Raw genomic sequence first — 27,995 nt, 5'->3', positions numbered from 1 at the left:
TTTTAATGGGACGATCCATGGCATGAGTTTGTGGGGACTCAGACCCAAGCTGCCACTGGGACCTCCTGGCCTGACTGGGCCCCACCCCGCTCCAACAGGGCAGGGCTTGGTGGCCTCCCGCCCTGGAGGGATGTGGGAGGGGCCAGGCCATAAGAGAATCAGGCACAGTGGTGGGGGAGGTGGGATGGATGGGGTGGATCTGTGTGTGTGTGCGGGGAGCAGTGGGGGGTGGAAAGGGAGGGTTGAGCTCTGGGCAGGCAGTGGGCTCTTAGCCGCTATCCAAGCTGCTGTTTGTTCTGCAGCCCCACAGGCAAGTCTCTCCAGGACAGGGAAGCACATTGGTGGGGCCGGTGGGATACCTCATGGCTGGGTGCGGGCGGGGCTGTGTGCACGTGTGTGTGTTGGGGGTGGGCAGAGGCTGTGTTTGTGGAGCTCTTCCTCCAAGTGCTTTGGGGGTGGATGGAGGAGTCTGGTTCAAGGACAGCGGCACTCACGTTGGTGGGGGTAGTGGGATGGATAAAGGCTGTGGGCGGGGGTGCTGTCAGTGTGAGTATGTGTGTGTAGGGCTGCGTGTAGCCCTCTTTGCTGCTGTCCCCGCTCTGGGGACACCCACAGGTCTCTGGTCAGGAAGAAGCACATTGGTGTCTACAGTGGGATGGCTGCGGGGCTTCTTTGGCATCTGCCTTTGGGCTGCTCTCTTTGCCACTGCCGTCCATGCCAGGGGCACCCCCCTCACTCAGTCCCTGCCTCCCTCGGCCCCACAGGCCCTGCTCCCTGTTCTGGATAAGTTCGGGGTCTCTCAAGCCAGGTTGGGGGCCACCGAGCTCTGGGCCAGCCCATCCACGGAGGAGGCTGCCTGCTTCCTGCGGCTGTGGGACCCGGCGGAGTAGCCCGCGTCCTCCAGCAGGGCCCGGCGGAAGGCCCCGGCCAAGGTGGTGCGGCCCAGCGCCCGGCGGAAGTCCAGCCCCATGAAGAAGTAGAGGACAGGGTTGGCGCAGCTGTTGAGATAGGCCAGGGAGGAGGCGAGCGGCAGCCCCACGGCCATGGCCTGGCCCTTGACGCCTGCCAGCTTGAGGAGGAGGAAGAGGTGGTAGGGGGCCCAGCAGAGGAAGAAGGTCACCACGATGGCCGCCATGACCTTGAAGGGCTTCCTGGAGCGGACGGTGGCCGGGCGCCCCCTCAGCATGGCCGCCAGGGCCCCGTAGCAGGCCAGGATGATGGCGAAGGGGGCCAGGAAGCCGCAGAGCAGCCGGAGGAGATACAGCGTCAGCTTGGGCCCTTCTCCCAGCGTCAAGGAGCACTTGAGGCCACTGGCCTTCCCCTCCGGCACCAGGTTGCGGTAGAGGTAGAAGGGCAGGCTGGCCGCGGCGGCCGCCCCCCAGGCCCCAGCAGCGGCCGCCCACGCCAGGCGGGGCCCCCGGCGGTTCCTGGACCACACCGGGAAGGCCACGGCCGCCAGTCGGTCCAGGCTGATGGCTGCCAAGAGGAAGAGGCTGCAGAACATGTTGAGGTACTTGGTGAAGCTGGTGGCCCGGCACAGGAAGACGCCGAAGGGCCAGTGCCCGCGGTAGAAGGCGTTCTTCGCTAGGGGCACCACCCGGGTGACCGAGAAGATGAAGTCGGCCACCGCCAGGTTGAGGAACCAGACGCAGTTGATGGAGCGGCCGGCCCGGCGGGCAGTGAGCCAGATCACCAGCCCGTTGCCCAGCGAGCCCCCCACACAGACCACGGTGTAGAAGATGACCTGGACTCGGTCCATGACGGCGCTCAGGTCAGCCTTGGCCTTGACAGGAGAAGGACCAGGGCTGGTCAGCCAGAGACCGGAGACGTTGGCCTCCATGCCAGGACCTGAGACAGGGAGAGACACTGAGAGTGAGGGGAGGCCTGTTCCCAGAGCCTGCCAGTCCCCCGCCCTGGGGCCGGACCAGCACCGGTGCCCCCGAGAGGGGAAAGGCCCCATGTCCTATTCCCTGCCCCACTGAGTCAGCCAGTCTCCCACCCTAGGGCTGGATCGGGGCTAGTGCCCCCGAGAGGGGAAAGGTCCCGTGTCCCGTTCCCTACCCCACTGAGTGGCCAGTCCCTGCCCAGGGGCCGGATCGGGGCTAGTGCCCCCGAGAGGGGAAAGGTCCCGTGTCCCGTTCCCTGCCCCACTGAGCCAGCCAGTCCCTGCCCTGGGGGTGGCACCCCCTAGCCAGGGAAGGGTTCACAGCAACCCTCTGTGGAGGTGGGGCTGGGTTTATTTGCATGGCCAGGCTCAACCCGGGTCTTCCCCAGGTGCTGCGGGGCTGAGCCCTTTGTCCGTCTCTGGGCTCCCAGCTAAGGGCCCCGGGAGCGGTGGTAGCTAGTGGGGGCATGATCGTTCCCTGGCAGCCTGGGGGGCGCGGGCGTACATCTGGCTCCTTGCCCGGTGTCCGGACTGTGGGCGGAGAGACGCCAACTTCCACACCTGGTTTTCATCTCTGCTCCCCCCGGCGGTGGTGCCTCTCAACCAGGAAAAAGGGGGAAATAACCCTGTGCAGGGCTTCTAGGACGCCTGGGTTCTCCCCCTGGCTCTGAGACAGGAGTGGGGGCTCGGAGCCAGGACTCCTGGGTTCTATGCAGGGCAGACCCAGCCCTCCCACTTATCCAGGACAGGGCCATGGCCCAGACTCGCCCCCACCCCCCAAAAGCTACCAGAGCCCAACCACCGGCACAGAACAACCAAGACAAATCTCAGCCCCCCTCCCCCACAGCCCCCTCCCAGCTCGCACATGGAGCATCCTCGGACCCCCCCCCAAACGGCACAACAGAGCCACAGACCCCCCCTCCCCCCCACCGGTCTGTCTACACTGCGGGACAGACGGACACACCCTCGCTTCGCTCCAGCCCCTGCTGAAAACGAGCGACGAGTCGGGGGCACCTTCCCCCCCCCCCGCCCCCGCAGCCCCTGGCTCGCCTGCTGCCTGGCCTGGGTCGGTCTGACCCCGATGGGGCGGCCCGGGTCCGGCCGCAGGGCAGACACACGCACGGAGCTAGGGTGTTACAATTCACACGCCATGGCACGACCGACACACAACGTGGGCACGCAGAGACCTGGAGCGTCATAACACACACACAGCCACGACCGACACACAACGTGGGCACGCACAGACCCAGTGTGATAACACACACAGCCACGACCGACACACAACGTGGGCACGCACAGACCTGGAGCGTCATAACACACACACAGCCACGACCGACACACAACGTGGGCACGCACAGACCCAGTGTGATAACACACACAGCCACGACCGACACACAACGTGGGCACACACAGACCCAGTGTCCTAACCCACACACAGCCACGACCGACACACAACGTGGGCACACACAGACCCAGTGTCGTAACACACACACAGCCACGACCGACACACAACGTGGGCACACACAGACCCAGTGTGATAACACACACAGCCACGACTGACAAACAACGTGGGCACACACAGACCCAGTGTCCTAACCCACACACAGCCATGACCGACACACAACGTGGGCACACACAGACCCAGTGTCGTAACACACACACAGCCACGACCGACACACAACGTGGGCACACACAGACCCGGAGTGTCATAACACACACACACCCACGACCGACACACAACGTGGGCACACACAGACCCGGAGTGTCATAACACACACACAGCCACGACCGACACACAACGTGGGCACGCACAGTCCCAGTGTCATAACACACACACAGCCACGACCGACACACAACGTGGGCACACACAGACCCAGTGTGATAACACACACACAGCCACGACCGACACACAACGTGGGCACACACAGACCCAGTGTGATAACACACACACAGCCACGACCGACACACAACGTGGGCACACACAGACCCAGTGTGATAACACACACACAGCCACGACCGACACACAACGTGGGCACACACAGACCCAGTGTCGTAACACACACAGCCACGACCGACACACAACGTGGGCACACACAGACCCGGAGTGTCATAACACACACACAGCCACGACCGACACACAACGTGGGCACACACAGCCATGACCGACACACAACGTGGGCACACAGAGACCCAGTGTGATAACACACACAGCCACGACCGACACACAACGTGGGCACGCACACACCCAGTGTCATAACACACACACAGCCACGACCGACACACAACGTGGGCACACACAGACCCAGTGTGATAACACACACACAGCCACGACCGACACACAACGTGGGCACACACAGACCCAGTGTGATAACACACACACAGCCACGACCGACACACAACGTGGGCACACACAGACCCAGTGTGATAACACACACAGCCACGACCGACACACAACGTGGGCACGCACACACCCAGTGTCATAACACACACACAGCCACGACCGACACACAACATGGGCACACACAGACCCAGTGTGATAACACACACACAGCCACGACCGACACACAACGTGGGCACACACAGACCCAGTGTGATAACACACACACAGCCACGACCGACACACAACGTGGGCACGCACAGACCCAGTGTGATAACACACACACAGCCACGACCGACACACAACGTGGGCACGCACAGACCCAGTGTGATAACACACACACAGCCACGACCGACACACAACGTGGGCACGCACAGACCCAGTGTGATAACACACACAGCCACGACCGACACACAACGTGGGCACACACAGACCCAGTGTGATAACACACACAGCCACGACCGACACACAACGTGGGCACACACAGACCCAGTGTCATAACCCACACACAGCCACGACCGACACACAACGTGGGCACGCACAGACCTGGAGCGTCATAACACACACACAGCCACGACCGACACACAACGTGGGCACGCACAGACCCAGTGTGATAACACACACAGCCACGACCGACACACAACATGGGCACACACAGACCCAGTGTCCTAACCCACACACACCCACGACCGACACACAACGTGGGCACACACAGACCCAGTGTCGTAACACACACACAGCCACGACCGACACACAACGTGGGCACACACAGACGTGGAGTGTCATAACACACACACACCCACGACCGACACACAACGTGGGCACACACAGACCCGGAGTGTCATAACACACACACAGCCACGACCGACACACAACGTGGGCACGCACACACCCAGTGTCATAACACACACACAGCCACGACCGACACACAACGTGGGCACACACAGACCCGGAGTGTCATAACACACACACAGCCACGACCGACACACAACGTGGGCACACACAGACCCAGTGTCGTAACACACAAAGCCACGACCGACACACAACGTGGGCACACACAGACCCGGAGTGTCATAACACACACACAGCCACGACCGACACACAACGTGGGCACACACAGCCACGACCGACACACAACGTGGGCACACAGAGACCCAGTGTGATAACACACACAGCCACGACCGACACACAACGTGGGCACGCACACACCCAGTGTCATAACACACACACAGCCACGACCGACACACAACGTGGGCACACACAGACCCAGTGTGATAACACACACACAGCCACGACCGACACACAACGTGGGCACACACAGACCCAGTGTGATAACACACACAGCCACGACCGACACACAACGTGGGCACGCACACACCCAGTGTCATAACACACACACAGCCACGACCGACACACAACGTGGGCACACACAGACCCAGTGTCGTAACACACACACAGCCACGACCGACACACAATGTGGGCACGCACACACCCAGTGTGATAACACACACACAGCCACGACCGACACACAACGTGGGCACACACAGACCCAGTGTCGTAACACACACACAGCCACGACCGACACACAACGTGGGCACACACAGACCCAGTGTCGTAACACACACACAGCCACGACCGACACACAACGTGGGCACACACAGACCCAGTGTGATAACACACACACAGCCACGACCGACACACAACATGGGCACACACAGACCCAATGTGATAACACACACAGCCACGACCGACACACAACGTGGGCACGCACACACCCAGTGTCATAACACACACACAGCCACGACCGACACACAACGTGGGCACACACAGACCCAGTGTCGTAACACACACACAGCCACGACCGACACACAACGTGGGCACACACAGACCCGGAGTGTCATAACACACACACAGCCATGACCGACACACAACGTGGGCACACACAGACCCAGTGTCGTAACACACACACAGCCACGACCGACACACAACGTGGGCACGCACACACCCAGTGTGATAACACACACACAGCCACGACCGACACACAACGTGGGCACACACAGACCCAGTGTCGTAACACACACACAGCCACGACCGACACACAACGTGGGCACACACAGACCCAGTGTGATAACACACACACAGCCACGACCGACACACAACATGGGCACACACAGACCCAGTGTGATAACACACACAGCCACGACCGACACACAACGTGGGCACGCACACACCCAGTGTCATAACACACACACAGCCACGACCGACACACAACGTGGGCACACACAGACCCAGTGTCGTAACACACACACAGCCACGACCGACACACAACGTGGGCACACACAGACCCGGAGTGTCATAACACACACACAGCCACGACCGACACACAACGTGGGCACACACAGACCCAGTGTCGTAACACACACACAGCCACGACCGACACACAACGTGGGCACACACAGACCCAGTGTGATAACACACACACAGCCACGACCGACACACAACATGGGCACACACAGACCCAATGTGATAACACACACAGCCACGACCGACACACAACGTGGGCACGCACACACCCAGTGTCATAACACACACACAGCCACGACCGACACACAACGTGGGCACACACAGACCCAGTGTCGTAACACACACACAGCCACGACCGACACACAACGTGGGCACACACAGACCCGGAGTGTCATAACACACACACAGCCATGACCGACACACAAGGTGGGCACACACAGACCCAGTGTCGTAACACACACACAGCCACGACCGACACACAACGTGGGCACGCACACACCCAGTGTGATAACACACACACAGCCACGACCGACACACAACGTGGGCACACACAGACCCAGTGTCGTAACACACACACAGCCACGACCGACACACAACGTGGGCACACACAGACCCAGTGTGATAACACACACACAGCCACGACCGACACACAACATGGGCACACACAGACCCAGTGTGATAACACACACAGCCACGACCGACACACAACGTGGGCACGCACACACCCAGTGTCATAACACACACACAGCCACGACCGACACACAACGTGGGCACACACAGACCCAGTGTGATAACACACACACAGCCACGACCGACACACAACGTGGGCACACACAGACCCAGTGTCGTAACACACACACAGCCACGACCGACACACAACGTGGGCACACACAGACCCAGTGTGATAACACACACACAGCCACGACCGACACACAACATGGGCACACACAGACCCAGTGTGATAACACACACAGCCATGACCGACACACAACGTGGGCACGCACACACCCAGTGTCATAACACACACACAGCCACGACCGACACACAACGTGGGCACACACAGACCCAGTGTCGTAACACACACACAGCCACGACCGACACACAACGTGGGCACACACAGACCCGGAGTGTCATAACACACACACAGCCACGACCGACACACAACGTGGGCACACACAGACCCAGTGTCATAACACACACACAGCCACGACCGACACACAACGTGGGCACGCACACACCCAGTGTGATAACACACACACAGCCATGACCGACACACAACGTGGGCACACACAGACCCAGTGTCGTAACACACACACAGCCACGACCGACACACAACGTGGGCACGCACACACCCAGTGTGATAACACACACACAGCCACGACCGACACACAACGTGGGCACGCACAGACCCAGTGTGATAACACACACACAGCCACGACCGACACACAACGTGGGCATGCACAGACCCAGTGTGATAACACACACACAGCCACGACCGACACACAACGTGGGCACACACAGACCCGGAGTGTCATAACACACACACAGCCACGACCGACACACAACGTGGGCACACACAGACCCAGTGTCGTAACACACACACAGCCACGACCGACACACAACGTGGGCACACACAGACCCAGTGTCGTAACACACACACAGCCACGACCGACACACAACGTGGGCACGCACACACCCAGTGTGATAACACACACACAGCCACGACCGACACACAATGTGGGCACACACAGACCCAGTGTCATAACACACACACAGCCACGACCGACACACAACGTGGGCACGCACAGACCTGGAGCGTCATAACACACACACAGCCACGACCGACACACAACGTGGGCACGCACAGACCCAGTGTGATAACACACACAGCCACGACCGACACACAACGTGGGCACACACAGACCCAGTGTCCTAACCCACACACAGCCACGACCGACACACAACGTGGGCACACACAGACCCAGTGTCGTAACACACACACAGCCACGACCGACACACAACGTGGGCACACACAGACCCGGAGTGTCATAACACACACACAGCCACGACCGACACACAACGTGGGCACACACAGACCCGGAGTGTCATAACACACACACAGCCACGACCGACACACAACGTGGGCACACACAGACCCAGTGTCGTAACACACACACAGCCACGACCGACACACAACGTGGGCACGCACACACCCAGTGTGATAACACACACACAGCCACGACCGACACACAACGTGGGCACACACAGACCCAGTGTCATAACACACACACAGCCACGACCGACACACAACGTGGGCACGCACAGACCTGGAGCGTCATAACACACACACAGCCACGACCGACACACAACGTGGGCACGCACAGACCCAGTGTGATAACACACACAGCCACGACCGACACACAACGTGGGCACACACAGACCCAGTGTCCTAACCCACGCACAGCCACGACCGACACACAACGTGGGCACACACAGACCCAGTGTCGTAACACACACAGCCACGACCGACACACAACGTGGGCACACACAGACCCGGAGTGTCATAACACACACACACCCACGACCGACACACAACATGGGCACACACAGACCCGGAGTGTCATAACACACACACAGCCACGACCGACACACAACGTGGGCACGCACACACCCAGTGTCATAACACACACACAGCCACGACCGACACACAACGTGGGCACACACAGACCCAGTGTGATAACACACACACAGCCACGACCGACACACAACGTGGGCACACACAGACCCAGTGTCGTAACACACACAGCCACGACCGACACACAACGTGGGCACACACAGACCCGGAGTGTCATAACACACACACAGCCACGACCGACACACAACGTGGGCACACACAGCCATGACCGACACACAACGTGGGCACACAGAGACCCAGTGTGATAACACACACAGCCACGACCGACACACAACGTGGGCACGCACACACCCAGTGTCATAACACACACACAGCCACGACCGACACACAACGTGGGCACACACAGACCCAGTGTGATAACACACACACAGCCACGACCGACACACAACATGGGCACACACAGACCCAGTGTGATAACACACACAGCCACGACCGACACACAACGTGGGCACACACAGACCCAGTGTGATAACACACACACAGCCACGACCGACACACAACGTGGGCACACACAGACCCAGTGTGATAACACACACACAGCCACGACCGACACACAACGTGGGCACACACAGACCCAGTGTGATAACACACACACAGCCACGACCGACACACAACGTGGGCACACACAGACCCAGTGTGATAACACACACAGCCACGACCGACACACAACGTGGGCACGCACACACCCAGTGTCATAACACACACACAGCCACGACCGACACACAACGTGGGCACACACAGACCCGGAGTGTCATAACACACACACAGCCACGACCGACACACAACGTGGGCACGCACACACCCAGTGTCATAACACACACACAGCCACGACCGACACACAACGTGGGCACACACAGACCCGGAGTGTCATAACACACACACAGCCACGACCGACACACAACGTGGGCACACACAGACCCAGTGTGATAACACACACACAGCCACGACCGACACACAACGTGGGCACACACAGACCCAGTGTGATAACACACACACAGCCACGACCGACACACAACATGGGCACACACAGACCCAGTGTGATAACACACACAGCCACGACCGACACACAACGTGGGCACGCACACACCCAGTGTCATAACACACACACAGCCACGACCGACACACAATGTGGGCACACACAGACCCGGAGTGTCATAACACACACACAGCCACGACCGACACACAACGTGGGCACGCACACACCCAGTGTCATAACACACACACAGCCACGACCGACACACAACGTGGGCACACACAGACCCAGTGTGATAACACACACACAGCCACGACCGACACACAACGTGGGCACACACAGACCCAGTGTGATAACACACACACAGCCACGACCGACACACAACGTGGGCACACACAGACCCAGTGTGATAACACACACAGCCACGACCGACACACAACGTGGGCACACACAGACCCAGTGTGATAACACACACAGCCACGACCGACACACAACGTGGGCACGCACACACCCAGTGTCATAACACACACACAGCCACGACCGACACACAACGTGGGCACGCACAGACCCAGTGTCGTAACACACACACAGCCACGACCGACACACAACGTGGGCACACACAGACCCAGTGTCGTAACACACACACAGCCACGACCGACACACAACGTGGGCACACACAGACCCAGTGTCGTAACACACACACAGCCACGACCGACACACAACGTGGGCACACACAGACCCAGTGTCGTAACACACACACAGCCACGACCGACACACAACGTGGGCACACACAGACCCAGTGTCGTAACACACACACAGCCACGACCGACACACAACGTGGGCACACACAGACCCGGAGTGTCATAACACACACACAGCCACGACCGACACACAACGTGGGCACACACAGACCCAGTGTCGTAACACACACACAGCCACGACCGACACACAACGTGGGCACGCACACACCCAGTGTGATAACACACACACAGCCACGACCGACACACAACGTGGGCACACACAGACCCAGTGTCGTAACACACACACAGCCACGACCGACACACAACGTGGGCACGCACACACCCAGTGTGATAACACACACACAGCCACGACCGACACACAACGCCTGCCCGCAGACACACACACGGAGCGATGGGTATAACGCACACACAGCTGACACACAACGTGGGCCCCCCCCACGCACACAGAGCTGGTCTATTACCCCCCCGCCCGGCCCCTGCCCGTGTGGCCGGTCCGGCCGCCACAGGGGCTGGGGGGGGCCCCCCACCCCGTTACCTGGGGAGGCAGCGCCCGCCGGCCCCGTGCGCTTGTGCCTGGCCCTGAGCTTGTTTTCCGGGAACCCGGCGGCTGCCAGACCGGCCCCCGCCCCCCGCCCCCCGCCCCCCCGGGGTTGGGCCCCAGCCAGAGCGGACGCGCTGGGGCAGTGATGCGCTGAAAAGGAGAAGTGGGCTGGGGGGGGGCGCACACCCACACACCACCTGCTGCTGCCAGCGTGGGGGCGGGGGGCCGTCGGGGCGGGAGCGGTGGGGTCGTGGCAGGGCCGGCAGGGGAGAACCCAGGTGTCCGGGAGGAGCGGCTGGAGACATGGGGCAGGGCTCGCTTAGGAGCCAGGCGTGAGCAACTGGGGAGGGGGAGGATTCCCACAATGCACTGCGGCAGAGCAGCCAAGCGAGGTGTCAGGCAGCTCCCAGCATGCACGGCTGCACCATGGCCAAGGGGGGCGGGGGGGCAAGAGTTCCCAGCATGCTCTGCTCCACCTTGCATGGCAAGGCCTTAGGGTGCTGGGCTGGACTTGGCGGGGGTGTTGCCTTTGGTGGGCGTCTTGTCAGCGCCCAGCCATCCATGGGGGGGCTCGACCCCCGCTCTGCCCTAGGCCCCGCCCCACTGCACCCCTTCCCCCAACCCCACACCCCACCTCTTCCCACCCCCGCTCTGCTCCCACTCCACCCCTTCCCCCAACCCCACACCCCACCTCTTCCCATCCCCGCTCTGCCCCCACTCCACCCCTTCCCTTCCCCCAACCCCGCACCCCACCTCTTCCCATCCCCGCTCTGCCCCCACTCCACCCCTTCCCTTCCCCCAACCCCGCACCCCACCTCTTCCCATCCCCGCTCTGCCCCCACTCCACCCCTTCCCCCAACCCCGCACCCCACCTCTTCCCATCCCCGCTCTGCCCCCACTCCACCCCTTCCCTTCCCCCAACCCCGCACCCCACCTCTTCCCACCCCCGCTCTGCCCCCACTCCACCCCTTCCCTTCCCCCAACCCCGCACCCCACCTCTTCCCACCCCTGCTCCGCCCCAGACCCTGCCCCCACTGCACCCCTTCCGCCAAGCCGCCACCCCACCTCTTCCCACCCTCGCTCTGCTCCCACTCCACCCCCTTCCCCCAAGCCCCCACTCCTGCCCCATTCCGCCCCCTCCCCCACCTCTTCCTGCCCCCCCTCCTCTCCCTCCCCTCCCAGGTGATCACGGTGGGTGGGAAGTGCTGGCCTGGGAGGGAGGAGGAGGGGCTGATCCGTGGGGCTGCTGGTGGGTGCTCTGCCACCCCTCGCCCACCTCTGCCCTGGGCTTTCACTTCCTCCTTGACCGGTGGGATGGGAAGCCGGGTTGCTTCATCCTCTGGTGGAAAACTCCCCTGGCCTCAGAGCAGGGGCCTCAGCTTCCCCTTTCCAGATCTGGAACTGGAGGTATCGTCTTCCTCCTGCTGCGAGCCAGGTTGGAGCCCCGCCCGCCTGCCATGCACCCCTGGCTCCCTTTGCCAGCCCTGGGCGGGGAGTGGGGTCTAGGGGGTGAGAGCAGCGGGGCTGGCAGCCAGGACTCCTGGGTTCTCCCCCTGCTCTGGGAGGGGAGTGGGGTCTAGGGGGTGAGAGCAGTGGGGCTGGCAGCCAGGACTCCTGGGTTCTCTCCCTGGCTTTGGGAGGGGAGTGGGGTCTAGTGGGTTAGAGCAGCGGGGCTGGCAGCCAGGACTCCTGGGTTCTCCCCCTGCTCTGGGAGGGGAGTGGGGTCTAGTGGGTTAGAGCAGCGGCAGGCTGGCAGCCAGGACTCCTGGGTTCTCTCCCCGGCTCTGGGAGGGGAGTGGGGTCTAGTGGGTAAGAGCGAGGTGGGCTGGGAGCCAGGACTCCTGGGTTCTCTCCCCGGCTCTGGGAGGGGAGTGGTGTCTAGTGGGTTAGAGCAGCGGCAGGCTGGCAGCCAGGATACCTGGGTTCTCCCCCTGCTCTGTGAGAGAAGTGGGGTCTAGTGGGTTAGAGCAGCGGCAGGCTGGCAGCCAGGACTCCTGGGTTCTCTCCCCGGCTCTGGGAGGGGAGTGGGGTCTAGTGGGTGAGAGCGGGACGCTGGGAGCCAGGATGCCTGGGTTCTATCCTCAGTTCTGTGAGGGGTGTGGGGTCTAGTGGTTAGAGCAGGGAAGCAGGGAACCAGGACTCCTGGGTTCAATTCCCAGCTGTCTCACTGATTCACCATGTGGCCGTGGACAAGTCTCACCCGTTCCTTTCTCTGTAACAAACACCCCAGGTGGCCACTGGGAGGGCCAGAGCCACAGCCCCACCCACTAAAAGACATGGCACCGCCCATGGGAGGGGCTTACCAAGCCCCGCCCACTAAGCAGCATGACTCCGCCCAGGGGCAGGGCTTGCAGAGCTCTACCCCACTGGCTGTTCCATCCAGGCGCAGCCCCCCCAGGGCTAAAGTCACACCCTCTGCCTTTGGTCTTTCATAGAAACCCAAGCCACTTTGGCAGCTTTTTTCACTGTTTCTTGGGAGAGGCTATTGCCGGGACGGCGGAAGGATACACAGCTCAGGGGGAGGGCGGCAGAGTTCTGGCCTGTATCACAGAGCAGGCCTCTCAGGATGCTTATTGGAGGGGCTATTTTTGCTGGCGTTCATCTGTCCGGGACAGGATACAAAGGAGACAAGGAGACGCCCTCTACTTGTGGGGTGGACTACTTCTTTTGAGTGGAAGAAGACAGACAGGGGGTGTAATAAGGCCCAGCCCTTGTATTTAAAGGGCGCAGCTTTCCCATGGGTGTTTCAGGGACTATATTTTGTGGTGGAAGGCCACAAAACAGAGCGCGAGACGATGACAAAGGAAGTAGTCCCGGTACCTGCATAAGATGGAGGTTTATTTTAAGATTTTTAAGGGGCTATTTCACCTTTTATTGTTTGGCAGAAGGACACACGCACAAGTTATGGAGGAACGTCACAGGGCTTCTGTACGAAAAGGGCCTGGTTTTCCGCTATTATTTTTTTGAGGGACTATTTTTTTTGGCAGAAGGACACACAATCAGCATATACTGAAAGTAGATCCGACTCCTGTATAAAAAGGGTCCAGTTTTGAGGCCTATGTTTTGAGGGACTCCTTTGGTGGCGGAAGGATGCTCAGTTGGTGTCCCTTGAAAGTAGAGCCGGCTCCTGTATAAAGGGGGCTGGATTTCCAGAGTTCTTTTTTTTGGGATGGACTGCCTTAATCGGTGGAAGGATACACCAACCAATGGGGTGGTCGACGTCACAAAAGTAGATCTGAGCCATCCGTATAAAGAGAGCCTGGCTTTAGGAATCACTCCGCCGCGGTCTGAAAATCAGGCCCCAAAATGGTGGCCAGGGGGTGGTATCCACGGCAACCGCCGCAGCCACAGCCTTGTAACAGCCCCGCCCACCCTGTGGGGGCGGCGGCCAGTGAGCACCACCGAGTTCCTGCAGCGTGGGAAAGGGGCGTGGCCCGTTATTGCTCCGGTGTGGCCAATGAGGGAAAGAGTTCCCAGCATGCACTGCTCCGGCGCGGCCCACGGCCTCCCAGCATGCACTGCTCCGGCGCGGCCCAGGGCTCCCAGCATGCACTGCTCCGGCACAACCCTGGGCTCCCAGCATGCACTGCTCCGGCGCGGCCCAGGGCTCCCAGCATGCACTGCTCCGGCACAACCCTGGGCTCCCAGCATGCACTGCTCCGGCGCGGCCCACGGCCTCCCAGCATGCACTGCTCCGGCGCGGCCCACGGCCTCCAGGCACGTCTTGCTCGGAGCCCTCCCACAGCCGCCCCCCGCCCCCCGCCCCCGGCCCCCCGGCCCCGTCACGGCTGCGCCACCCGCAGCTCGGAGGAGGTGGTGGAGCCCAGCGAGCGGTTGCGTCGGCGCCCACTGCCGCAGCCCAGCGAGTCCTCGGCCAGGGCGGCCTCCAGCCAGCGGGCGCGGCTGCTGCCCCGCAGCCCCTCCTGGAAGCGGCGGCCCAGGAAGGCGTAGAGCAGGGGGTTGAGGAAGCAGCCCAGGCAGGTGAGGCTGAAGGCCAGGGAGGCGCCCACCCGGAGGGCCGCCCGGTTGCGGGGCGAGCCGTGCAGGAAGTTGAAGACGTGGTAGGGCAGCCAGCAGAGGAAGAAGCTCAACACCACGGCGGCCACCACCTTGGCCGTGCGGCTGGGCCGGCGGCCCCGGTGCCCGGCCCGCAGCGCCACAACCGCGTGGCAGGCCGTGATGACCAGCAGCGGCGCCAGGAAGCCGGCCACGAACCGTGCCACGATCAGGGCCTGCTTCCGCGCCGCCCCCGTCGCTCCCTCCCCGAAATTGTTGATGCATCTGCAGCCCCTGGCCTGGCAGCTCACCTGCCGGAAGACCAGGTAGGGGACCGAGAAAGCCCCGGCCAGCAGCCAGGCCCCGCCGGCCAGCCCCCAGGCCCAGCGCGGCGTGCGGAGCCGCTGGGCCCAGATGGGCCGGGCCACCAGCAGGCAGCGATCGGCCGAGATGAGCGTCAGCTGGAAGACGCTGGCGAACATGCTGAGGAAGAGGAGGGAGTTGACAGCTTTGCAGAGGAAGTTGCCGAAGGCCCAGTGATTGCCCGCGGCGGTCTTGGCGGCGTAGAAGGGCAGCAGCAGGGAGTAGAGCAGGTCGGCCAGCGCCAGGCTCAGGAACCAGATCGAGTTGACCGTCCGGCGCATGCGGAAGGTGGTGACCCAGACCACCAGGCCGTTGCCCACCAGGCCCAGCAGGGTGGAGACCACGAAGATGGCCACCGAGAGCTGGTTGAGGACGTTGGAGGTGTGTGCGGCGCTGATGTTGGCCACGGGTGGGGTGGCGTTGCCGGAAACCTGGGGAGAGGTGACTGCTTTAGCACGTGGCCTGGCCGGTGCCCCTCACTCCCAACTAGGGTTGCCAGGCATCCGGTTTTCGACTGTAACGTCTGGTCGAAAAGGGACCCTGGCGGCTCCGGTCAGCACCGCCGACTGGGCCGTTAAAAGTCCGGTTGGCGGCGTGGTGGGGCTAAGCCAGGCTCCCTGCCTGCCCTGGCGCTGCACGGCTCCTGGAAGTGACCTCCATATCCGGCTCCTAGGTGTAGGGCTGCCAGGGGGGCTCCGTGTGCGGCCCCTGCCCCTGAGTGCCGGCTCTGCAGCTCCCATTGGCCGGGAACAGCGGCCAATGGGAGCTGCGGGGGCGGTACCTGTGGGCGTGGGCAGTGCGCACCGCACAGAGCTGCCTGGCCGCCCCTGCGCCTATGAGCCGGACATGGCGGCCTCTTCCGGGAGCAGCGTGGAGCCAGGGCAGGCAGGGAGCCTGGCTCAGCCCCACTGCACTGCCGGCTGGGAACTGCTTGAAGTAAGCACCCCTGGCCGGAGCCTGCACCCCGAACTCCTGCCCCAAATCGGAACCCCCTCCCGCACCCTGGAACCTCCCGCACTTCCTGGAACCCGCACCCCACCCCCAGCCCTGAGCCCCCTTCCATACCCAAACTCCCTCCCAGAGCTTGCACCCCTCCCCCCTCCCTGCACCCCCCTCCTGCACCCCAGCCCTGAGCCCCCTCCTGCACCCAAACTCCCTCCCAGGGCCAGCACCCTGCACTCCCTGCTGGATCCCGCACCTCCTCCCTCACCCAAAGTCCCTCCCAGGGCCCGCACCCTGCACTCCCTCCCTCTGTCCCAGAGCCCCCTCCTGGACCCCAAACCCCTCATCCCCGCCCCCATCCTAGAGTCCACACCCCCAGCTGGAGCCCGCAGCACAATCCCCTGCCCGAGCCCAATGAAAGGGAGAGCGAGGGAGGGGAGCGGAGCCTCGGGGAGGGCGTGGGGCAGGGGACAGGGCTAGTGCGTTCCGTTTTGTGCCATTAGAAATTTGGCGACCCTACTCCCAATACGCAGCCCCTGCTGTCTCCCCCACAACTCTGCAGTGCCCATCACTCCTGACCCACAGCCCCTCCTCTCCCGACCCCCTCCTCGCCAAGCTCTGTCGATGCCTGAGGAGGGGGGAGTGTTGACCTGGGAATGTGGCAGGGGGGTTTCATTGGGGATGGGTTTCAGAGGAGCAGCTGTGTTAGTCTGTATTTGCAAAAAGAACAGGAGGACTTGTGGCAGCTTAGAGACGGACCAATTTATTTGAGCATGAGCTTTCGTGAGCTACAGCCCACTTCATCAGATGCATTCAGTGGGGATGGGAGACCTGAGAGCCTGTCACCTGAGCCGGGAGGGGGGCGGGGAAGTAACACCTCTGCCCAGGAATGTGGACAGAGGCTGCAGGAGGGAGCCGGCTGCGGGGGTTTAGTTTCCGTTTGGGGCTGGGTGGAGGAACGCAGGGAACCCCAGGGCTGGGGTCTAAGCTCCCTGCTCCCCCAGAAGGACTTGACTGAGGGGTCCTGGTTGTACCCACAAGCTCTGTTGGGGACTGTGTTCCTGTTGTCCAATAAACCTTCCGTTTTACTGGCTGGCTGAGAGTCTCAGTGAATCCCAGGAAGAGGGGTGCAGGGCCCGGACTCCCCCACACTCCGTGACAGCCCCTCACTCCCGACTCGCAGCCCCTGCTATTCTGCCCCCCCAGACAGCTCCGGGACCTCTTGTCTCAGGGGATTTCTGTTCCCAGGTGCTAACCTCGTGTTCCCTCCCCGCCAGCCTGCTGCGCCACACACAGCCAGCCCCCCTGGGGGGCGGGTACCAACCCCGGCTTTGTGTTACAGGGCTCCATCCTTTGGAGAGCCACGCAGCCCCTCCTGAGCTGTGGCTACGGGGGGGTCCCAGCTGTTCCTCCCCACCAGCTTCAGCAGCATCGACCCCGACTTGTACTAGAGGAAACTGAGGTGAAATGACTCTCTGGAGGTCACACAGAGAGTCAGAGCCGGGGAGAGAACCCAGGAGTCCTGGTTCCCAGATCCCCCAGCTTTAACCACTAGACCCCACACCCCTCCCAGAGCTGGGGAGAGAACCCAAGAGTCCTGGCTCCTAGCCTCTAACCCACTAGACCCCACACCCCTCGCAGAGCCGCGGAGAGAACCCAGGAGTCCTGGCTCCCATCCCCCACTGCTCTAACCCACTCAACCCCACACCCCTCCCAGAGCCAGGGATGGAACCCAGGAGTCCTGGCTCCCAGCACACCTCGTTCGAACCCACTAGACCCCACTTCCCTCCCAAAGCCAGGGAGAGAACCCAGGAGTCCTGGCTCTTCCGCCATACCCCGTTATACAGTAGCCCTCTTGCTCCATTCACCCCCTGAGCCAACTGGGCTGGTCTCTAGCTGCCCCGTGGGTATTCACCTGATTTTAGTCATTGCCAGATCCCCGGCCAGCAGGGGCCCCTGTGGCCGTCTAGCCTGACCCCACGTTAGCCCAGGCCAGAGACCGCCCCCCAAACCATCCCCAGAGCTGCTCTTTTAGGAAAACCCCCAGTATGAACTGAAAATCTGCCGGGGATGGAGAATCCCCCTTGGCCCTGGTGCATGGTCCCAATGGTTAATTCCACCTCACCCCGGTAAAAACTGACCAGCCCTGATCAACTCTCTGCTCCCCGCGTAGGGACGGACAGACGGGGATCACGGTGCCCCGGAGCCTGCCCTGGGCTCAACACACGAGGTGGAGCTCCTGGCATCACTCTCTCTGCGGCAGGGCTTCGAACCCTCAAATCGTCCTCGGGGCTCTGCTCTGACCCCTCCCCGACTGACTGTGCGCCCCAGAACCAGACCTAGAGTCACCCTCGGGTCAGCTCCAGAGGGAAAATCCCCTCCCTGCTCCTCGAGATCCCTGCTTACACTGCCCAGGGCAGCGTTAGCCCCAGTCCAGCCGACTCTCTGCCATCACCCCAGATCTGTTCCAGAGTCGCTGCCCCCCAGGGGAGTGCCCCGGGCTGACATTTGCGGTTCCTCGCCGTGGGCGGGGACGTGCGGACGTGTTAAACCGCCCGGCGTTTGCCCGCGTGCTCTGGGTCCCTGCCCCGGCCCCCTCAGAATTTCCCCATTTCTGGGCCTTCTGCTGACGTTAGCTGGGAGGGTTTGATGTTCCCTTCCCGGACACCGATCCCAGCGGTAACTAGCGCAGGGCACGACCCGATCCCCGCAGGACCCCACTGGAGACCCCTCCACACTTGATGATGAGGCCCTTGTTACAGGTGTGCTCCAGTGCCCTCGTGCTTCACCTGACCCACAGGCTGGCTTGGTGGCCTGACTCCGCTGGGCGTGTCCAGTGCTGGGGTAGCAGCCTGCTGTGAGGGACCCAGGAGTCCTGGCTGCTGCCCTCTACGCACACCCCCACTCCAGTGTTAGAAAAGGTGGGGCCGGGACTCAGGACTCCTGGGTTCTATTCCCAGCACTGGGAGGGGAGTGGGGTCTAATGGTTACACGAGGAGGGCTGGGAGCCAGGACTTCTGGGTTCTCCCTCTGGTTCTGGGAGGGGAGTGGGAGTGGGACTCTGGGTTCCACTGGGGACCCTCTTTGGCTGGACAGTGGGGCAGGTCTCTGGGTTCTCTCTGTCTCGGCTGCTGGGAGGGATGGGGACATGGGCTCTCCCCATCTCTGGTGCCGGTAGATGGCTGTCCCTGCTGCATGGCTGGCTCCCTGCAATCTCTGTCAAATCAAGGCTTGGACTTACCTGCCCCCAGCTCCTGGTGGGGACGGGGGATGCCATGGGCCAGGGAGCTGTGGATGGAGATAGACCAGGGCTTGTTCCTCTCAGCGCTGTCTGCAATCCTGGTGCTGGGGCTCTGCAGGCTGCGCAGAAGGTAGGAAGTTGGGTAAAGCCGGGGCACTGGCAGGAAGTGATTAGATGAGCCCCTTCTGGGGGGAGCGTGGTCCCTTCCCCAGGAGAGCAGCGCGAGGGAGGGCTGGGAGCGGGAGATCTCAGGTGCGGAGGATGAGGGGAGGGCTCAGCATGGGCAGTCCCAGCCTGGTGTCTCCTGAAGGGGACTGGGTGGGGGGGGGGGCGGGGGTCATGGGGATCTGGGGGGCTGGATATCCTGGCTCTCCTACGTCCTCCGCAGGTGTAGAGGTCTCTGACGGATGAGGAACCAGGATGCTGGGGGGAAAGGACAGCAACATGCCCCTCTAGAGGCGGGGGCACAGGGTGGATAACAGCTGCACTAGTGCTGCCAGCAAATGGAGCTACTCCTTTAGCTCCCCATAGGGGATAACGGCTATACTGGTGCAACTGGTTTTAGGGCAGGGATCGTCTCCTGCAATGCATCTGTGCAGCCCCTGGTGCAGTGGGGTCCCGATCCTGAGCAGGGGCCTGACTGCAACACAAGTGCCTCCTGACGGCGATGGCTGGGCCTGGCAGCGCCTTGTGGCCTTGGCCTGGATTTTCCTTGACGAAGCTTCTTAATTGATGCTGCGTCGTTATGTCTCTCCTGGGGCCGCGTAGCACCAGGGGCTTGTGGCTGAGACGCCTGGGACTCCGGACTCCTGGGTTCTGTTCCCTGCTCTGCTGCAGACGCCCTCTGAGAAACCGCCCACATTACTTCCAGCACCCCGCCTTGGTTTCCCCATCTGTGCAAGCAGCTCACGATGTATATTTCACAGTAAGAGAGATCTGGTCTTAGCTCAGGACCCTGTTGTGCCAGGCGCTGCACAGACAGTCCCTGCCCAGAGAGCGCCCAGTCTAAATAGGCAAAGGCTGGAAGGGGAAACCGAGGCAGCAAGAGGGGAGGAGACTTGGCCAAGGTCACACAATAGATTGGTGGTAGAGCTGGGGAGAGAACCCAGGAGTCCTGGCTCCCTGCCCGCCCTGTTCTAACTGCTAGACCCCACTCCCCTCCCAGAGCCAGGGAGAGAACCCAGGAGTCCTAGCTCCCAGCCCTATGTCCTTACTCACTAGATCACGTTGCTGGTCCAGCTAGATTTCCCATCAGCCCTTTCTTATCCACAATGCTGGGGCTGAGCGCTCCTCTGGTGCCAACACAGGAATCCCACCTGCTGCTGCTATCTACACCAGCCATGGCAACAATGATTCTCCTGGCTTTTGAGCAGCAGGGCATTAACCCCTCGGGTGCTGCAGGGAGGCCAAGTCGCAGCAGCCTCAGCAGCAGATTGTTCTTGTTCAGCAAGATAATTATCTGGCCATGTTCTCAAACGTCTCGAGCTGGGGTTTTGATTTCAACACTGTGTTTCCTGTTTTTCAGGAGGTCCCCCCAGCTGGAGGGCATCCAGGAGCTCACGCCCCCACCCCGAGATTGAGAGCTGGGGGCCCGTCAGGGGCAAACACTGATGGGGAACAGAATCAGGGCCAGACCCCAGCTGGGGTCAATTGGCCGTAGCTCCATTGGAGTCAATGGGGCCAGATCCCAGCTGGGGTCATAGAACCCTAGAATCTCAGGGTTGGAGGGGACCTCAGGAGGTCATCTAGTCCCACCCCCTGCTCCAAGCAGGACCAACCCCAACTAAATCATCCCAGCCAGGGCTTTGTCAAGCCGGGCCTTAAACACCTCAAAGGATGGAGATTCCACCTCCTCCCTAGGGAACCCATTCCAGGGCTTCACCACCCTCCTAGTGAAATAGTGTTTCCTGATCTCCAACCTCGACCTCCCCCACTGCAACTTGAGACCATTGCTCCTCGTTCTGTCGTCTGCCACCACTGAGAACAGCTGAGCTCCATCCTCTTTGGAACCCCCTCAGGTAGTTGAAGGCTGCTACCAAATCCCCCCTCATTCTTCTCTTCTGCAGACAAAATAAGCCCAGGTCCTTCAGCCTCCCCTTGTAAGTCATGTGCTCCAGCCCCCTAATCATTTTCGTTGTCCTCCGCTGGACTCTCTCCAATTTGTCCACATCCCTTCTGTAGTGGGGGGCCCAAAACTGGACGCAATATTCCAGATGTGGCCTCACCAGTGCCGAATAGAGGGGAATAATCACTTCCCTTGATCTGCTGGCAACACTCCCACTAATGCAGCCCAAAATGCCATTGGCCTTCTTGGGAACAAGGGCACACTGTTGACTCATAGCCAGCTTCTCGTCCACTGTAACCCCCAGGTCCTTCTCTGCAGAACTGCTGCCGAGCCATTCGGTCCCTACTCTGTAGCAGTGCATGGGATTCTTCTTTCCTAAGTGCAGGACTCTGTACTTGTCCTTGTTGAACCTCATCGGGTTTCTTTTGGCCCAATCCTCCCATTTGTCTAGGTCACTCTGGACTCTATCCCAACCCTCCAGCCTATCTACTTCTCCCCCAGTTTAGTGCCAGCCGTGAACTTACTGAGGGTGCAATCCATCCCACCATCCAGATCATTAATAAAGATGTCAATCAGCCATAGCTCCATTTGAGTCAATAGGGCCAGATCCCCAGCTGGGGTCAATTGGCTGTAACAGCACTGAATTTACATCAGCTGGGGATCTGGCCCGATAGACTTTAAAGCTGTATGTAGAGGGGGAGCCCAGGCCTTGGCTAGCAGGGGGCTGTGGGTCAGCGTTGCGGGACACCGACAGAGCTGGGGTGTGAGGGGAACCTGCGCTTTACGTGCAGGCTGAAGCCCCGCTGCCTTGGCCTAGGACAGACTCAGTTGCAAAAAGCTCCCTGGGGCGGGGGCCTGAAATCTGTCTATCAGGTGTTATCTCGCGTGCCTCGAGCAGAGCAGAAACCTCAAGGCTGCTCCGGAGAAAGGGCCTGTGATACTCTGCGAGGCGGGAGGTTGCTCACGGTGATCGTGATCGGGAGATACCGAGCGGTAGAGACGATGAGGCTGATCCTGCTGATAGCTACGGCTTCCTTTTGGAGGCCTGTGCTGGGGCATCAGGGCGCCAGGTATGACCCGCCTGCTCGGAGCCAGCGGCTCTGACGTGTTCGGTGCCGCCAATTTCATCTCACGGGATGGTGTTCACAGAGCTCCTGCCTTGCCTCCCAGCAAGCCCCTGTACCCAGTGTGCGGGCGGGGCGGCACGGCCCAGAGGTGGGCCAAACCGGGGCCAGGTGGGGTGACAGAGATGCTCTCTAGGGGCCCGAACGCGAGGGAGATCGCCCCGCTGTCTGACTTTGCCATCAGCCCTCCTTGATGTTTCGGGGCAGTGGCTAGAGTCCTGGTCTGCCCATCACTGTGGCCTCTGGGGACCTTGCAGTTTTTAACACATTGATCCTAGTCACCCTCCCTGCCCCCCATGGGGGAGGGCAGGGCTATTATCCCCAAATGGGTGGTGGGGAAACTGATGCACAGAGCGCCCCTTGCCTGAGGGACTGCATAGCGAGAGTTGGAACCCAGGGGTACTGGGTCCCAGGCTGCCCCAGTCCTTCCTCTCAGCTGGATTTGGGCCCTGATTCGAGCTGCATCGGGGCTCCATTAGGGGATGATCCCAAGGGACCATTCCAGCCTAGGAACTGTTGAAGGTCTTGTGGTAAAGGGGCTGGGTTGGGACCCCAGACAGCTGGGTTCAATTTGTAACCCTGACATTAACTCGCTGGGTGACCTTGCTTCAGCGCCTCTCTGTGCCTCAGTTTCCCATCTGTAAAGTCGGGGGTAATCATCCTTCTCTATGTAGTATGTGCCTCAGGGCAGGGAGCGTGTCTGACTTGACTGGGGCTCCGAGCCCAGTCCAGGGCGGTTTGTGCAGTGCCCTGCGTGGTGGGGGCCCAGATCAGAAGTGATGCCCCCTGAAGGGGAAGTCCCCATGTCCCGTTCCCCACAAAGCTGGGGATCTGGCCCCACTGATGCTAAAAAAAACATTTTCCTTAAACAGAGCAGGGCGGGGATGTTAAGGCAGCCAGTGACCCAGACAAAAAATCAGACCCCCCCAAAGAAACAGAGCTAGACCCCTTTAAACACAGCTACAATCCTTTTATTAATGAGCCTTTAAACCCTTCCCCAGGAATTCCTGGCCCCCTTCCCATGGCGAGAGTTGAGTCTCTGAAACTATTTACATTGGGAAGGGCAGCTGCAGCCGTGCCAGCTGGGAGAATGATTCCGGGACGTCTCACCCGCAGGCTCCAGGGCATGTGCTGAGCTGAGAGGTCAGGAAGGGGAATATTGCACAGTGAGGGGGCGTAATGGGGCCAGAGGTTTTAGGTAGCAGGGACACCAGGGTGGATGGGCCCATGGGTCTGATCTGGGTGGGGGAGCAGGGAGGAGGCGGGATATCGGGCTGGATGGGCCTGTGGGGCTGATCCGGGATAAGTCCCTATTGCCCCAGTGGGGCCATGAGGAACTCATTGACCCCTCCGCTCTTTTAGCACTTTCCCATCCTTCTCTGAGCTGTGCCACGGGGGCTGGTGGAAGGATGGGAAGCTGCGCTGGGACCCCATTATTGGGGCTAAATACCCAGCCGGTAAGGTGGTGGCGGGGGAGAGAGTGCCCAAGCCCACCAAGCCATGAGTGCCCTTTCCTTCCCATTGTTGTGCCCAGGCCACCGCACCGGTGGCCATCTTGTTGCGCCATCTTCCACAACCAGCTTTGTGTGGGGGGGGGGGAGGGGGCATAGACTAGACATCCCTTCCCAATGTCTGTGGGTCCCAATTCTGAGGCCTAGCAGGCTGTTAGAAGCCTGAGTTACCTTCGGAGCCATGGCAACGGGACCCACCAGCCTGTTGGCTGGAGACAAAATGGCTGACCCAGAATAATGGCAAGATGGCTGCTGCATGTAGTCCTGTATTTGATTTGGAGCAGCCTTGGGACGTTGCCCCGGGGAGCGAAGACCAAGCAGCGGCCACCTTCCTTAGACAGATGTCAACTGGTGTTGCATAAAGAAACAAGATGGCTGCCCAGTGTTGGTGGATAACACAAAAGCTCGAAGGTGCATTGGCGTGGCAAAACACACGCCTCGGCGAGGTGAAGAAGGGATGGGATCCACCCAAGCGAACAGAAAATGGCGGCCGTCACAGCCCTCCCCAGACTGGGCTCAAACTAGGCCGTGTAGAAACAAGATGGCCGCCGTGAGCAGGCTGAAGAGAAGCCTGAATTTGCTGCACTGCTATAAGAATGTGGCCTGTGATTTGGGAAGGCAGCACGTGGGAATTTGTTCTGGAGGGCAGGGGCTGTGTCGCTCTTCCCCCTCCGTGTTGTTCCCCCCCCACTTAAAAAACAAGTTGGCTACTGCAAGTAGGCAAAACTAGGCCACGTGCAACCAAGATGGCTGCCTTGTGCAAGCCAAAGGGAAGCCTGGATTTGTGGTGGTGCCATGAGAAGGGCTCCCTGATGGTCAAAAAAAACCATGGAGGCTTTGCGTGACGGGGAAACTACAAAAGATGCCCGAGAGGGACATCAAGCCACGCCGCTTCCAGACCAAGATGGCTGCTGCGGGGAGGCCGAAGGGAAGGCCAGGTGTCGTGAGGATGGGGCTCTGACACACGAAGATGCAACCTGCAGACTTAGGCCCGCCTGGTGGCGCCAACAGGGACAACCCGGCCTGGCGTCAAGAGCTGATGCTCAACTAAGAAGATGGCCGCCATGCATAGGCCGAAGCCTGGCTGGAGTTGAAGAAGTCTGGGGGAGGCTGGCCAGCGGAACGGGGGTCAGGGTGATGGGTGGGGGGGACAATGGGTGGGGGGGGGCGTCTCGTGCCGTTTCCCCTCCTCGGTGCCCCCTTCACAGGAGCAAGGCAGACCCGAGCAAGACCAGCCAGGCCGAGGCGCTCAGCCCCGCCGCGCCCCCCTTCCCGCCGCCTGGCAGCTTGACGCCCGGGTTGTACCGCCGCTCGCTCTCCGCGGTGACGCGGCGGTCGTCCCGGATGAGGTCCTCGTGGTCCCCGTGGTCCGGCGGCGGGGGCGTGGCAGCTGCGGTGACCGCGGCGGGGGCCGGGACCGTGGCGGCGGCCGTCGTGGCCGTGGCATTGGCTGTGGCATTGGCACCCGTGGCATTGGCCCCGCGGCCGGGCATGACCTCCAGCCGGGGGATGATGGGGGCGAAGAAGGTCTTGTTGGTCAGGTCCCTGTTGCAGAGGTGGCCGGAGCAGCAGGAGCCCACCAGGCTGACGACCGCACTGCCCTTTGCCTCCTTGGTGCAGTCCTTGTCCTGCACGCAGCCCTTGATGGGGCGGCTCAGCGAGACGTTGCCTGGAGGAGACGGGACGGGGGAGAGTCAGGGGCGGGGCCGCGGCGCTGGGGGGCACTGTGCTGCAGGGAGTGGGGTGGGGACCCTCTCCCGGCTGCCGGTGCCGGCCCCGAAGCACCGCGAGGGGGCGCTGGGCTCAGTGCCGGCTTTGCAGTGGCGCCGGTGGCCAGGCCCATGCTCAGAAGGGGCCCCGGCCCGCTCTGCCTGCCCTGCGCCCCGAGGCCCCGCCAGCCCCCGAGGGGAAGGGGGCGCGCTGGCAGCAGAGGGCTGGGCGGCCCAGTGTGCGTCTGGCAACTGCCGGTCTGTAAATGGTGCCCTCGCACTGGGCTGGGAGGGGTAGGGCCGCCCTTGCCATGCCCCATTGCCTCTGGCTGGCCCCTTGCTGTGGGGACCGACATTCCCACGCCAGGCTCCATTGCCCCATGGGGGCCCACAAATATGTGTGGCGCTGGGCCCACAAAAGGTTAATCCAGCCCTGGCTGTGCTGTAGGGAGTGTGTGTGGGGGAAACAGGGGGCCCTCCTCCGACAGTCAGGGCTGGCCCCGATGCACCACTAGGGGGCACTGTGCTGTAGGGAGTGTGTGTGGGGGAAACAGGGGGCCCGCCCCTAGCTGTTGGTGCTGGCCCCGATGCACCACTAGGGGGCGCTGTGCTGTAGGGAGAGGGGAGGCCCTCCCCTGGGTGTCCGTGCTGGTCCCAATGTGCCACTAGGGGGCACTGTGCTGTAGGGAGTGTGGGGTCCCTCCCCTGGCTGTCCGTGCTGGCCCCGATGCACCACAAGGGGGCGCTGTGCTCTAGGGCGTGGGGGGGGCCTCCCCTTGCTGTCAGTGCTGGCCCCAATGTGCCACTAGGGGGCACAGTGCTATGGACCGGGAGCGGGGGGGCCCTCCTCCGGCAGTCAGGGCTGGCCCCGATGCACCACTAGGGGGCGCTGGGCTGCAGCAGGGGCTGCCTTTCCGGGCGTTTGGAGTGCGGGGCGGGGCTGGGGAGAGATGCACGGCCAGAGCACGATTTGCAAAGATCTGCCAGGCCCTTGGCCCCCCGTCGGGGCACGGACCCCGGTGTCCTGGCCAGCCCGCCATCGTGGGGATTGCGCCCGGCTCCCCTGAACCGCCCTGGCTTCCCACCCGAAACGGCTCCCTGCGGCGGCCAAACAGCTGCCGCGCCTCGCCCCAGAAGGGGCTGCCTCTGAGCCTCCCGCCCGGGCCTCACCAACTTTCATGGTGACATTGCCGTGGAAGCAGCCCTGGTACCCGTCGTAGCACTTCACCACCGTGGCGTTGCTGGCAGAGCAGGCCTCGTTGCCTTGGCAGTTGTAGCACTCCAGCCCGTTGGGCACCCGGGCGCTCTCGTTACCTGGCGACCAGACAAGGGGGGGCAGTTAGAGAGGAGGCGGTGGGGGGCTGGCCCCTCCCCGCACCCTCCTCCCTGTTAGGATATAGATATTCAGGCCTGTCTGTAAAGGCCTAGACTCTCAGAATTTAGGTGTATTCTTATCATTTCGCTAGTTCTAGAGGTATAAAAGAAAGAATCAAAACCACTGGCTGCCG

At 61.6% G+C, this 27,995-nt stretch overlaps 3 protein-coding genes across 3 annotated transcripts in view; 1 reads left to right on the top strand and 2 right to left on the bottom strand.

Annotated features, from left to right (window-relative positions):
- Nucleotides 1-24,834, bottom strand: LOC311512486 (uncharacterized protein; the record flags this gene model as incomplete). Its single annotated transcript, XM_084613697.1, has 5 exons — nucleotides 1-1,848; nucleotides 11,531-11,670; nucleotides 15,323-16,370; nucleotides 20,079-20,197; nucleotides 24,812-24,834. 5 exons carry the CDS (start codon nucleotides 24,832-24,834, stop codon nucleotides 800-802), a joined length of 2,379 nt encoding a protein of 792 aa, XP_084469823.1. The 3' UTR covers nucleotides 1-799.
- LOC311512389 (uncharacterized protein) overlaps nucleotides 16,225-27,995 on the top strand; it is a 24,336-nt gene continuing 12,565 nt past the window's right edge. The window contains exon 1 of the mRNA XM_084613600.1: nucleotides 16,225-16,276. The gene's annotated coding sequence lies outside the window, so the exon portion shown is untranslated. The remainder of the gene's footprint in view (nucleotides 16,277-27,995) is intronic.
- LYPD3 (LY6/PLAUR domain containing 3) overlaps nucleotides 24,217-27,995 on the bottom strand; it is a 7,376-nt gene continuing 3,597 nt past the window's right edge. The window contains exons 4-5 of the mRNA XM_084613294.1: nucleotides 27,658-27,801; nucleotides 24,217-26,447 (exon numbers count right to left, since the gene is read on the bottom strand). Of these exons, the coding sequence (XP_084469420.1) occupies nucleotides 25,981-26,447; nucleotides 27,658-27,801 (611 nt within the window). The 3' untranslated portion in view covers nucleotides 24,217-25,980. The remainder of the gene's footprint in view (nucleotides 26,448-27,657; nucleotides 27,802-27,995) is intronic.

The sequence above is a fragment of the Lepidochelys olivacea genome (genome assembly GCF_965140295.1).
Source record: "Lepidochelys olivacea isolate rLepOli2 genome assembly, chromosome: 24".
NCBI lineage: Eukaryota > Metazoa > Chordata > Testudines > Cheloniidae > Lepidochelys > Lepidochelys olivacea.
The sequence above is the reverse complement of the archived record's forward strand: the minus strand, read 5'-3'. Positions and strand labels throughout refer to the sequence as shown.